The sequence below is a fragment of the Carlito syrichta genome, unplaced genomic scaffold (assembly GCF_000164805.1).
Source record: "Carlito syrichta isolate Samal-C Ts95f unplaced genomic scaffold, Tarsius_syrichta-2.0.1 Scaffold120796, whole genome shotgun sequence".
In the NCBI taxonomy this organism is placed as follows: domain Eukaryota; kingdom Metazoa; phylum Chordata; class Mammalia; order Primates; family Tarsiidae; genus Carlito; species Carlito syrichta.
The window spans coordinates 63,973-77,471 of record NW_007064892.1 but is presented as its reverse complement, the minus strand read 5'-3'; the positions used below and the strand labels follow the sequence as shown (position 1 = coordinate 77,471).

Sequence of the window (13,499 nt, the reverse complement as noted above, 5' to 3'; positions counted from 1 at the left end):
CACTCACCTCAGCCTCCCAAAGGCGCGGGATTACAGGCTGAGCCACCAAGCCCGGCCCTGAGTTCTCTAAGAGACTGGCTCCAGCCTCTGAATCAAATTTTTCTCCAGCTCTGCCATACAGCTGTCATACTGGGGTTTCACTTTCTCATCATTCTGAGAATTCCCTTTATGTCCACTTAATCTATTCGGTGCTGCATCCCACGTCTCTCTCGTTCACGGTTTACTGTGTGTGAAGTACGAGGTGGGACCCCAAAACACCCGGAATTCATTTAACTCTTTGCACTTGGAGGCATTTCCAGGATCACCTGCTGGCGACTGGACCATGCTTTTTTGCCAAATAGTGAAAAATGAATCATTTCATATCAAACAGCATAGCATTGGAACTCTTTATTTTACTGTGATGATATTTGGCTTATAATGGAATTCTGGGCATTGAGGAGCTGATTTATTACAAGACAATCAAAATGTAGTATCTTCTGTTTGTTAATGTGTGGCGAGGCATGAAAACAGTCTCTGAGATGTCCTGCAGGCTCACTGATACATGCTGTGCCATAGTCACTTGTGGGACATCTCCCACCTGGTGTCTTGCTATTCGTGCAGATAGTACAGTCCGTTTTCTTCCTCCCACACTAATAACGCAAAATTTAGGCTGGGCTCCGTGGCTCAGTCTGTAATCCCAGCACTTTGGGAGGTCGAGGTGAGTGGACTGCCTGAGACCGTGGGTTCAAGACCCGCCTGGGCAAACTGGTGAGACCTCAACTCTACAATCAATCAAAAATGAGCCGGGCGTGGTAGCATGCACCTGTAGTTCCAGCCACTTGGAAGGCTGAGGTGGAAGGATTGCCGGAGCCCGCAGGTCGAGGCTGCGGTGGCCAGGAGCTTGCCAGTGCACTCCAGTCTGGGCAACAGAGTGAGACTCCGACTCCAAAAAAAAAAAAAATTCTGGAGACCCAAAATAAGTGTCAACAGGGACTTTCTGGAAACATTTTCCATTATTGGCACAATAAATTTTCTATTACTGGCATTATAAATTTTTAATACTAGTAAGTACTGGTTCCTAATTATTGATCAAACGTGAGTATGTTATTGGTCCACAAAAAGCGTAAAATGGTCTCTTAGAAAGAATCAAACCAGCAGTAGAGCAGGGTTTATTCCTACATACAGATTGGTCCTTTTTTTTGAGTCAGAGTCTCACTCTGTCACCTAGGCTAGAGTGCAGTGGCACGCTTACGCCACCTCAGCCTTCCAAGTAGCTGGAACAACAGGCAGGCGCCACTGCACCCAGCTAATTTTTTCACTATTGTAGAGACAAGGTCTCACCATGTTGCCCAGGCTGGTCTCGAGCCTGTAGGCTCAGGCAATCCTCTCGCCTCTGCCTCCAAAGTGCTGGGACTATAGGCTGAGCCACTGCGCCCAGCTCAGATTGGTCCTTCTTAAACCAAGATTTCCTAAAATAATGGCAACCCTTCAGGTCCTCTCCCACTGTGGGAGCTTTTCTGTGCTCAATAAATCCTGCTTTCTCAAAAAAAAAAAAAAGAAAAAGAAAAAAGGAAATGAACAGCCTTACTCATGGAATAGGTATACACATAATTTACAAGTAATCCCTCAATCTCATTTTAGACTATTCTAGCTCCTTTATCTTTATCGTAGCATTAAGACTTCACATTTATCAAGTATTAAAACGACTTTCTCTTCTCCTAGTTCCCTTTTATCTTTCTCAAATTTTGGCAAAAAGGCAACCAAGAAATCAAGTTGCAAGTGTGCAAAGCAAGGAGTTTACAGGATATACAAAATGGATGACTATCACCAGAATAACAGCTGTCTGGTTCAAAATGGGCATACTCTACAAAGTATTTACAGATTTCAACCCGCTAATAAATAGCACTGACTTTCCAGAACACGAACAAGAGAGGACGCAAAGGGACGCAGAGAGCGGGCTGCGGCACGGAGAGCTCTTGCTCGTGCTGCTCCCAGGCCAGCTTGCAGTGATGATGACTTTCACTCCTCTTGTTTTTAAGAAGCTGCCTGTGCTTTTATACTTGAAGTAGAGAGAAGGAAAAGAGGAACAAAATGTTCTGAGTGCTGCCACCTACCTCATGTCAGTAACGACAACAACGTGTTCACAGTCTCCCTGGTGACAGTACAAGTACGGAAAACCCAGCTTAATGCACAAGTCACTGAAGGTGAACTCTTCCATTCTGGCGGTCTGAAACGTCCCGTAGCCTCTGTCGTGGGACTCTGACCACTCAATGACAGTTCTGAGGAAGGCAAAGGCAAGGATGTGTCACTGCTCCACACAAACTTCGAAGCCACAGAAAATGGTGTGTGACGGCAGAAATTCATGTAGCCCTGGCTCACTGAACTAACTGGACAGCTGCCATCTTGAGGGGAAGACCATGGTGGGGCTAGGAATGCTAATTTCTTCTTCTTCCATTGAAGCAGCAATTCTCAAAGTATGGCCCTTGAGGTCAAAATTATTCTCACGAGCCGGGTTCGGTGGCTCAGCCTGTCATTCCGCGCCTTTGGGAGGCTGAGGGGAGTGGATGGCCTGAGCCCGAGGGTTCGAGACTCGCCTGGGCAGCGAGACCTCATCTCGACAGTAAATCAAAAAATCAGCCGGGCGTGGTAGCGCGCGCCTGTAGTTCCGGCTACTCGGAAGGCTGAGGCGGAAGGATCGCCGGAGCCCAGCAGGTCAAGGTTGCGGTGGCTGGGAGCGGCTGCTGCACTCCAGTCTGGGAGGCAGAGTGAGACTCCAACCCCCCAAAAAACCCCCCCCCAAAAAACCAAACAAAATTATTCTCACGATCACATTAGGATCTTGCTGCTCTTTTCAACACTAACCCTGTCATAAGCCACCAGTTTTCTAGAAGCTATGGGATGTGTCTTTGAATGCAAAATGAGTAACAATGCCACTCCTCTCACTATTCTATCTTGGAAAACAGGTATTTTTGTCCCAAAAATGTTAACAGGCAACGAGATTCAAAGCACCATTTCAAATATTCCTCAGTTTCAGTGTCAAATGTGACAAACAGAGAGTTACGTAAACAATAACGCACTGAGGCCCCCAATCATTCACAGAATAAAGGAAAGCTGAGACCAAACAGTCTAAACGGCTACATCAGAATACAGGACACAAATGGCCGTAAGAGGGTTTATATAAACACTTAAAAACACTCTCACTGCCAAAACACGTAAGAAACGTATGATGTCATTAAAATAACATTAAGTGTAAATTTTTCATGTTGTATACTTAATGTTTCAATTTGGATTCATTCATTCACTTAGGTCGAAGAGAGAAAAAACAGTGGAAGATTAATTTACCACTGTTACCTAAGTATAAAGGCCAGAAAGTATGAAGGCTTTCAGAGGGATTTCACTTTTTGAGAGGTGGGGTCTCGCTGTATTGCCCAGGCTGGAGTGCAGTAGCTATTCCCAGGTACCACCACCACAGGGCCTACAGCCTGGAACTCTTGGCCCTCGCCTCCTGAGTAGCTGAGACTACAGGCAGATATTACCAAGACCAGCTTAATTTTTTTTAGATGTATGTAATGCTCAATACAAGATATATAAATAATGCCTTGGCAAAGATCCCTAATAGAACAGTAACAAGATTTTTGGTGATATCACTACTTTGAGAACTAGAAATATTGAGAAGATCTTTAGAAACAATACCTGCTCAAATCTCTGCATTCTGGGTATCTTTTATCATTGTAAAATGTTCCTTCAAAATAAAAGAAGGCTGATTTGTATAGGTCCTAAAAGAAAACAGATGATGTTGAGAGAAAGCCTATGAATAACAATTATGAAATTATCCTAAGTATTAATTCAAAATTTATGCATCATAAAAAAAATCACACTAATGTTTTACATTAACTGTATGGAAATTCATAGAATATTCTTGGCTCATTAACTTTTAAAAATTTAACAGGAACCTACAATGTGACAAACACTATGTCATCAGGGATAAGGGGATAAAGACATGTTCCCTGCTGCTCTTTTCAATTTTATCCTAGTGCTGGTCTAATGATCAAGTTTGATTTAAATTGATATATTTTCCCAAGATTCATGAAAAGAACCCAATTAGAAACCACATAAACTTCAATATTATTTTACCATATGCATTCACAGCAGTGAGTTGTTTCAGATACTAGAACTAAAAACCAAATTCCTATCTTTGGCGTGTCCCCAGTGAAAAGTATAATCACTGAGCTACTTTTTCCAGCATTTTTTTGTACTTTCAATGTCTTTTTTTATTTTTATTTTTTGAGTTGGAGTCTCACTCTGTCACTCAGACTGGAGTGCAGTGGCATGCTCCCGGCCACCGCAGCCTCAACCTGCCGGGCTCCGGCGATCCACTCGCCTCAGCCTCCCAAAGTTGCTGGGATTACAGGCTGAGCCACCGAGCCCGGCCTCAGTATCTTTTAACACAAATTTTCCCTTTACATTTTCAGTAACTCTTAGGCAGACAGAATGTGGATTTTTCTATTTTAACTCAAGCAATCCTACCCCAGATACGACTGTAGTAGAACAATTTGTGTAAATCCTCAGGTTTCTTAACTTTCAACGCATCAAAATTTCCATCAGAGAAGTGGCTCCTAATCCTGATTGCAAAACAGAATCACAAAAATACTAAACACCAAGTCTCACCTCAGTCAGACTCATTCAATGAGAATCTTTGAGGATGTGGCCCAGGCATCAGTATTTTCCTAAAGTTCTCTAGGAGAAATATGCAACTGGAGCTGAGAACCACTCAGAGTTGTCCTTCACCACATGCTCAGAACCAGACCCTAAGAGGAGGGTCCGAAGACTTGCACTACCTTCCTCACCTCCCACTTTGGGACTCTGGGTACTTAACAATCTCTTCTCAGACCTCAGTGTCCTCACCTGTAAAATGAGGACAATAACATCTGCCATGACATCTTACGGACCTGTGGTGAGGCACAAAAGTGATTTTTATGATCTATAGAAGATATATACGTCTCAGGTACTAAGATAATTTTGCCCTCATATTATAATTTCTCGTCCACTCCTCTGAAGTTTCTATATTTCCTAATTGTCTTAATTTTCCCATTTACAGACCATTTTGTGTTGGTATCAGACACCCTTGCAAGACTGGCTATGCTATTTCTCCTTGGACTAGCCACTAATCTCACTGACTCGGCTTCCTCATGTAAAATATGAGGAAAGCCATTACTTTCCTCACAGGTCATTGTAAGATAAAAAGCTGAACCTAATGCCATATGCCTTGCTGCTAAAACACAAAATCTGACACTTAACACACTTGTAAACCCTGAAAGAGGTAAGCTAGGATCCAAAATAAAAGTTCTGACAAAATAACTACTGCCTTATTTTAGAAACAAAATGAAGTTTAGTGTATGTAAAAATTTGCTCATTACAAAACACGTCTACAGAACATCTTAAGTGATTTCAGCAACTTAATGCCTTTTGGCATAATTATTAATTACAAGGTAAACTCTCAAAGAACAAAAACATTTTCCATCTTAATCATAAGTCATCATGAATAACCTTCCCTTATGTGGCCAGAAGTGGGAATTTATATCCTGACCACTAAGGGGAACTCTTGAATAAAATATATTCTTTGATTAATGTTGTATGTGATAAGGCTAGGAGAGTTGGGCCAGTATATTTAAATCTCTTTTCTTTTCTTTTTTTTTTTGAGTTGGAGTCTCACTCTGTCGCCCAGGCTGGAGGGCAGTGGCACACTCCCAGCCACTGCAGCCTCCACCTGCTGGGCTTAGGCGATCCTTCTGCCTCCGCCTTCCGAGTAGCTGGAACTACAGACACACAATACCACGCCCGACTAGTTTTTGTGATTTACTGTAGAGACGAGGTCTCGTCAAGTTGCCCAGGCTGGTCTCGAACCTCCAGGCTCAGGCAAGTCTCTCACCTCAGCCTCCCAAAGTGCTGGGATTACAGGCTGAGCCACTGTGCCCGGCCAACAAAGTTTATCTCCAAAAGCACTGAGATGGCACCCCTAAAGAATTCAAATATCCTAAAACCATTTTCAGTATAACAAAAAAAATAGCTAAGTGTAATCTCTCTTTTTTAAAAAATAGAGACAGTGTCTCACCATGTTGCCCAGCCTGGCTCAAACTCCTGGCCTTAAGTGATCTTCCTGCCTTTGCCTCTCAAAGTGCTGGGATTTCAGTCATGAGGCTCTGTGTCCAGCCCTCCAGTGTAATGTATGTGTGAGCCATGATGCTCATCTGCATACCAACCAAAGACTGAACAGTTAGCTTAGGGGCTGACAGACACACAGCACCTAGAATCAACATATGCACTATAATGGATAAATAAAAAGAGGTCAGAGTGGCAAAGAAAGACCAGGAAAAATTTTATGTAAAGGGTGAGTTTTGAGCTGGGTCTGGAAATCTGAGTATCGACTCACCAAACAGATAGAGGGAGGACAAGGGCAAGAAAAGTACGTTTGAGGAAGATACATAAATTCACTGTGGCTAAAGCATCAAATCTCAAGGTAGAGGATGAATTGAATGGAAAGTTAATTTGGGATCATCACTGTAAAAGGTCTTATACATCAGCCTAAGGGGGAGAAAAAAGTACAAAGATGAAAACTAAGCTATACCAACATTTATGTGGCTGGTGGAATAGGACCCAGCAAATGAGATTTTGTTGATTCATTTGCAAACTCTGTGTCCATCCAAGTTATCCCCAAATCTTTTATGCATGCAGAGGAGATGCTGCCCCTCTCCTGAAACAGACCAGTAAATCTAAGGTCTTCTGCCAGAGTTGTACCAGGGAATGGAATTAGTACAGTCTTGCCCTAGGATGAAATTTGGGAAGGACAAGGCCCTCCTCTCCTGCTCATCAGATGAACAATCCCTCCTGAATGCAGGAGCCAATCTGCCACGTTGTTCCTTTTCAGCCTATTCCAATGGCCCACGGGGTTCTTCCGAGAGCACCACATTGGGATGCATCAGCTTGGACCAACCTGATATGCTCTCTCCCTGTTGGGAGCCAGTCCTCGGACTGACGGACACTACTGAGGTTCTCGGGTCAACTCCCACCTTTTGCTGACGGCAATTATGACAGGTTACAACTTTAGAAAAGCTCTGATTATAAGAAGTTTGATGGAGTTACATGCGAGAAGAGAGTTTTTTTACCAGGATGTTTATGAGCTTGCTAGAATAATCACTGTTTCCACAGCTTATTATAATCATTTCCTTTAGTTTTATGGGGGTAAAAATCACCTTACTTTGCTGATGTGCTCAGGGGCCTGGTCAGGAGTACTGCTGAATTCGCCACCAATCTGAAGGTCACTGACACAGCGAATTGCATCTCTCAGTTCTGTGAGCTTCTGACTGCCCAGTACCAGCATCGTCTGGTATGGTTTGTGCTCTTTGTGCTACAAGTCAAACAGTAAAATGAGTGCACATTTAGAGACAAAGCAATAAAATCACAAATCCTGTCATGACTGGATCTAAATTAATTTTCACCCTTACTCAAAAAGCTAAAAAGAAAAAAAAAAACTAATTAAATCATGCACCCAAACCAGCTGAGATTACTCAAACTAGCCAACCCTAAATTGCCCACCCTTCCCTGCCTCGCCTTCCCCACAGAAACCCCCCTTAATGCCTTTTCTGCTATTATTGAGCCAGACCGAGAGGCACTTCTCCCTGTGGCCCTGCATGAGGTGGCATGCTCCTTCCTCTCAGGAAGTGTAGGTAACAAAAGTCTTCTTTCAATGGTACTGGCCTCTCCAAAACATCACTCGGTCACGTCCATAAATTAAAATCCCATGGATACAATTGAGATACTTGGCAAAATAAATTTTCTGGTTTAAGCTAAAGTTCATAATCAGGATGTTCCAAACTGATATTAACATTAAGAGCCTTTGGAATATGACTTCAGATAGCAGGACAGTCTTTCAAAATTTCCTAAAAGTTAGCTGGGCACAGTGGCTCACGCCTATAATTCCAGCACTTTGGGAGACCAAGGAGAGAGAATTACCTGAGCCCAGGGGTTCAAGACTAGCCCAGACAACTTGGTGAGACCTCGTCTCTATAATAAACCAAAAAATTAGCCAGGCGTAGTAGCTTGCACTTAGTTCCAGCTACTTAGAAGGCTGAGGTGGAAGGATCTCCTGAGCCCAGCAGGTCGAGGCTGTGGTGGTCGTGAGCATGCCACTGCACTCCAGCCTAGGCAACAGAATGAGATGCCCACTCAAAAAATAAAATAAAATAAAATTTCCAAAAAGCTGTCTCACTCGGCCAGGCTCAGTGGCTCAGCCTGTAATCCCAGTGCTTTGGGAGGCTGAGGTGAGTGGATTGCCTGAGCCCATGGGTACGAGACCCGCCTGGGCAACTTGGTGAGACCTCATCTCTACAATAAATCAAAAATTGACCGGGCGTGGTGGTGCACGCCTGTAGTTCCAGCTACTTGGAAGGCTGAGACGGAAGGATTGCCGGAGCCCAGCAGGTTGAGGCTGCGGTGGCCGGGAGCAGCCACTGCATTCCAGTCTGGGTGACAGAGTGAGACTCCAACTCAAAAAAAAAAAAAAAGTTGTCTCACTGAAGTCAGGCTATCTGAGCCCTAATCTAACATTATAATCCCAAAGATTCATATTTTGTTTTGTGTTTTTTTTGACTGGCAATTTGAGATCTTAATCAAACAAGGCAAATTAGTGCTAACTACATCCCAAATGTGTCATAAAAGCCTATTTATTCCTAAGTACAATCTATGTGTAGTAATCTTTCAATTAAGCCTCATCAGAGTTTATGATATATCTATTTAGGAAATCAAGAATATATATATATACACACACACACACACACACACACACATACTCTGGGCTAAGAAAGAGTTTTTTCCTCCTAAGAAATTTGTGAATTCTTGATTCACTAACTTTCTGTATTTTCGTCAAAGAAGAGCTGTCCTTAGTTATTTTAATAACTTCCCAAGTATCCTGAATTAGTGAACAAAGGCCACCCCACTCCTTCACTAACCACCTGTTCTGCAAAAAACCCTCAAGAATTTGTGGAATTGGATTACTGGGGATTTATAAATACTTCCAGTTGCTTCTAGGGCAGAAATCAGGTATCCATTCCAGTACTGTAACTGTAATCCTATTGGTCAAGAGATTACTTGAAACTTTAACCTCATTTCCTTTTAATATTCCTTATTAAAACAAATAGGGCAACCCCCTTCGGGTCCCCTCCCACTGTGAGAGCTTTTCTGTCCTCTCAATAAATCCTGCTTTAAAAAAAATTAAAATAAAACAAATAACCCAAGAATACAGACTGTCAGCTCTAAAAATAAGATGTCAAATAGGCAGCATATACTCACATTTATTCTGAAAGCAAGCACAGAAATGTGACTCTTCAAATAATTGACTTGTTGACAAAAGTTACTCATATCTATGAAATCCAAAAGATTTTACTCCTGACCTTATGAAATATAACAGGGTACAAGATATTCACAGATAGGATAAGCTCCCCTTCTTCGATCATGTCTGCTGGATTTTCAGGCTTTTTTCCTATGGCATGCGACTCCTGAAGAAAGAAAAAAGACCCTGGAATCAGTATCTTAGACAAGAGGCAGTGTGGGGAAATGCCTACCAGCAAGGGATCGAATCAAATGGTGCTTGCTGACACCTACTACTACACTTCAGGAAAAGTGTTAGAATATCTCTACGCTTTAGTTTCATCTTCTGTTTTAAAAAAAAAAAGGCCAGAAAACACTTATTTACAAAACCGTGCTGGGAATGTGTACATAAAGCACCAAATAAGGCATTTAACGCTAAGTGCTTAACAACTGATGATCAAACAGATATGTGGACCGAGGCTGGTGTAACCTAGGCATTTCCAGTTACTTTTTTACATTCCTTGTTGGATATTCTTAAGAAAGCGACTTGAAAGATGACGCTCAGAAGTACAGCGATTTACTCAAGGTCACACCAGAGAATTAGGATGAAAATGCAGAACTGTTTGGCTCTAAACCTCTTGCTTTTTATATCATCATATCTTTAATTTATCAGGTTCTCTTCTATATGTGCTGAATTGCTATAAAATAGGGGCCAGTCGGGAAAACTGTTAAGAAGTGAAGATGTAGGATGTTTTAGAAATAAGTTGTGAGTAGTTGGGTGTGGTGGCTCATGCCTGTAACCCCAGCACTTTGGGAGGCAGACCCAAGAGGACTGTCTGAGCCCACAGGTTCGAGACCCGCCTGAGCAACATGGCGAGACCTCATCTCTACAATAATGAAAATACTAGCCAGGCGTGGTGGCACATGCCTGTGGCTCCAGCTACTTGGAAGACTGAGGCGGAAGGACTGCCTGAGCCCAGCAGGTCGAGTCTGCGGTAGCTGTGAGCATGCCACTGTACTCCAGCCTGGGTGACAGAGTGGGAATCAGACTCAAAAAGAAAAAGAAATAAATGGGAGTGGTGTTACACAAAGTGGCAGAAGCTCTAGGGCTCAGTCCCTAGACAGAAGCATTTCACTGGAAAAAGAGACTGACATCAACTATTTTGGAACTCTGGAACCTGATGGGACACATATAACAACCAGAGGAGTGTGTGATGAAGGGAGGAGGTGCGACCTCTTGTAAGCAAGCAGCACGTGCAAACCAACTGCCACCTCCGCTCCTCGGCCCCGCTGCAGATGAGACAACAGTCCAAGTTCCGGAGCAACTGGCCGAGGACAGGACAGGCAGTGGAGACCTGCTTTGGTTGGTCCAGCACACCCTGAGGGCCTGGCCCTGATGCCGGCCTTGGCTTTGGCCCTCGAGGTGGCAGCAGCTTCCCCAGCAGCAACTACTGCAAGATTTAGAGACGGGAGGCTTTTTCCTTTCCGGAGCCAAATATTTAAGGAAAACTGTCAGACTGAAAGGACAGACCAGCCGGGCTCAGTGGCTCAGCCTGTAATCCCACGCTTTGGGAGGCTGAGATGAGTGGATTGACTGAGCCCGTGGGTTCGAGACCCACCTGGGCAACTTGGTGAGGCCTCATCTCTACAATAAATCAAAAATCAGCCAGGCGTGGTAGCGCGCGCCTGTAGTTCCAGCTACTTGGAAGGCTGAAGTGGAAGGATCGCCGGAGCCCAGCAGGTCGAGGCTGCGGTGGCCGGGAGCGGCCACTGCACTCCAGTCTGGGTGACAGAGTGAGACTCCAACTCAAAAAAAGAAAAAAAAGAAAAAAAAGAAAGGACAGACCGAGAATGGGAAATCATCATTTTTCATCTTGTTCTTAAACTCTGACACAATGATGAGAAAGTAGAAGCTATGCTTTTGGAGAAATGCACACTTTAGGTATAATTAACTTTACCGACTTTGTCTTTTCAGAAACAGACTTCCAAGTATCAGAGGTATCTAATAGTGGCAATCAAGCTTGCCTAGAGTAAAGGGAATTTACAAGGCCTAAAACATCATGCATAGAGCAAGGACTGTAAAAGTCATGAAACTTATCATTACAAAGGTTATGACCACTCAGAGGGAGAGCAGGCGGGGATTTGATCTTCCAGTAAATTGAGCACTATATACGGGAAGCCAAGGATCCCCTGCGAAGCTACCCACTGGGAATGCCTAGGAGGTAAAGGGAGGTGCATCCTCCACTACTCCACTAGCTCGAAGGAATGTTGTTTGGGAAGGTGCAGGAGGATTAGAATCCTTGTCACTTCCTTCTCTTAGGGGCTGTGATGATGTTGGTGGACATCAATGGGTCTCTGTGTCACAGGTTCTCCAAGACATCCACAGGTGGTCAACAAGGAAGTCACAGCAGTCACGTGCAACATCTCCAAGCGAAGAATTTAAGCCAGGACTCTGGGGGGTTACGAGGCCACACTCACCTAGAGTGTAGGCCCACTCCCTGTCTCTGGGGGGTGAACTTTTCTTAAATAAATCTTTTCTTCTCTCACCTCTGTGTGTCGCAATTCTTTGCAATCTGCTCGGATCTCTGGGTTCCCGGCGCGCACCTCCGGCCTGCCAGCCCCGGCCATGCTGCGCGTCTCCCCTCGCCTCTCCACCCTCACCCTGTCCCTGCCGTGCCCTAACACAGATCACTGACTGACCAGAGATAATGGAATCAGAAACATCGGTGGCACATACAACATGGAATACACATGCTGCAAAAATAGCTGGAAAAATCACTAAACTCCGGTCCTCAACAAGAAAAATCATACTCCGAATGTTCAGTTCTCCAGAAAATCTTACAAAACACATAAAACAGGAAAAACAGCCCATTCACAGGAGAGTAAGAACTAGACGGGAACCAACCCTGAGGAAGCACAGACACTGAAATTGCTACTCAAAGATGTCAATGAATTATTCCTACAGGCAGCAGCTAGATTCATAGTATCCAAAAAATTCGAGTACCCCAAAAATGGATAAAATCATTATGCAGCAATTTTTAAAATGTGTTCTATGAGCTGAAGGAAACCACAAATACGTAAAGAAAATCAATCCTCCTTTAAGACGAAAAGCAGATTTCTCATCGGAACCACAGAGACCCGAAACCAAACCGCCTCACTGACTTGAGAACAGGTCTCGCTAGTTGCCCACGCTGACCTTGGGCCTCCTGAGCAGCTAGGGCTGGAGGCACGCACACTGCGCCCGGCTCCAATTTTTAAGGAAAAAACAGAGCGACACATTTAAAGCTATAAAGGAAAAAAAAACCTGGTAAAATGCTTCTTCAGGAATGAGGAAGAAATTAAGACATTTTCAAACAAACAAAAGCTGAGGGTAGTAGACCTGACCTTTAAGAAATGCTAACGAGAGTGCTTCAGACTGAAATGAAAAGACCTGAGAGTAACTTGAAACCCTAAGAAGAAATAAGTAACACTGGTAAAGGCAACTACATAGGTAAATAGGAAATCAACTATGTCACAAGAAAACTAACTACCGGGCCGGGCTCCCGTGCTTTGGAAGGTCAAGGTGACTATGGATTGCTTGAGCCTGTGGGTTCGAGACCTGCCCAGGCAACTTGGCAAGACCCTGTCTCTACAATAAATCAAAAATTAGCCAGGCATGGTAGCGTACGCCTGTAGTTCTGGCTACTTGGAAGAATGAGGCAGAAGGATCACAGGAGGCCAGCAGGTCGACGCAGGAGTGGCCGCGAGCATCCCACTGCACTCCAGCCTGAGTGAAAGAGTGAGACTGACTCAAAAAAAAAAAAAAGAAAGTATTCCAGGCAACCGAGAAAGATGGAACTCTCCGCAAATCATTTCATGAAGCTAACACCACACTGATACCCAAACCAGGTAAAGATTCAACAAAGAAAGAGAACTACAGGCCAATATCCTTGATGAACACAGATGCTAAAATTCTCAACAAGATCCTAGCAAACTGGAACCAACAACACATCACAAAAATCATCCACCAGCCAGGCTCAGTGGCTCAGCCTGTAATCCCGTGCTTTGGGAGGCTGAGGTGAGTGGACTGCTTGAGCCCGCGGGTTTGAGACCCGCCTAGGCAACTTGGCGAGACCTCGTCTCTACAATAAATCAAAAAATTAGCCAGGCGTGGTAGC

The 13,499-nt window shown here is 44.0% G+C and overlaps 1 protein-coding gene across 1 annotated transcript in view; it reads right to left on the bottom strand.

Moving 5' to 3' along the window:
* Positions 1–13,499, bottom strand: part of SNAPC3 (small nuclear RNA activating complex polypeptide 3) — a 36,208-nt gene that overhangs the window by 4,953 nt on the left and 17,756 nt on the right. Inside the window, exons 4-7 of the mRNA XM_008048188.2 lie at positions 9,426–9,530; positions 7,235–7,384; positions 3,673–3,755; positions 2,094–2,258 (exon numbers count right to left, since the gene is read on the bottom strand). Of these exons, the coding sequence (XP_008046379.2) occupies positions 2,094–2,258; positions 3,673–3,755; positions 7,235–7,384; positions 9,426–9,530 (503 nt within the window). The remainder of the gene's footprint in view (positions 1–2,093; positions 2,259–3,672; positions 3,756–7,234; positions 7,385–9,425; positions 9,531–13,499) is intronic.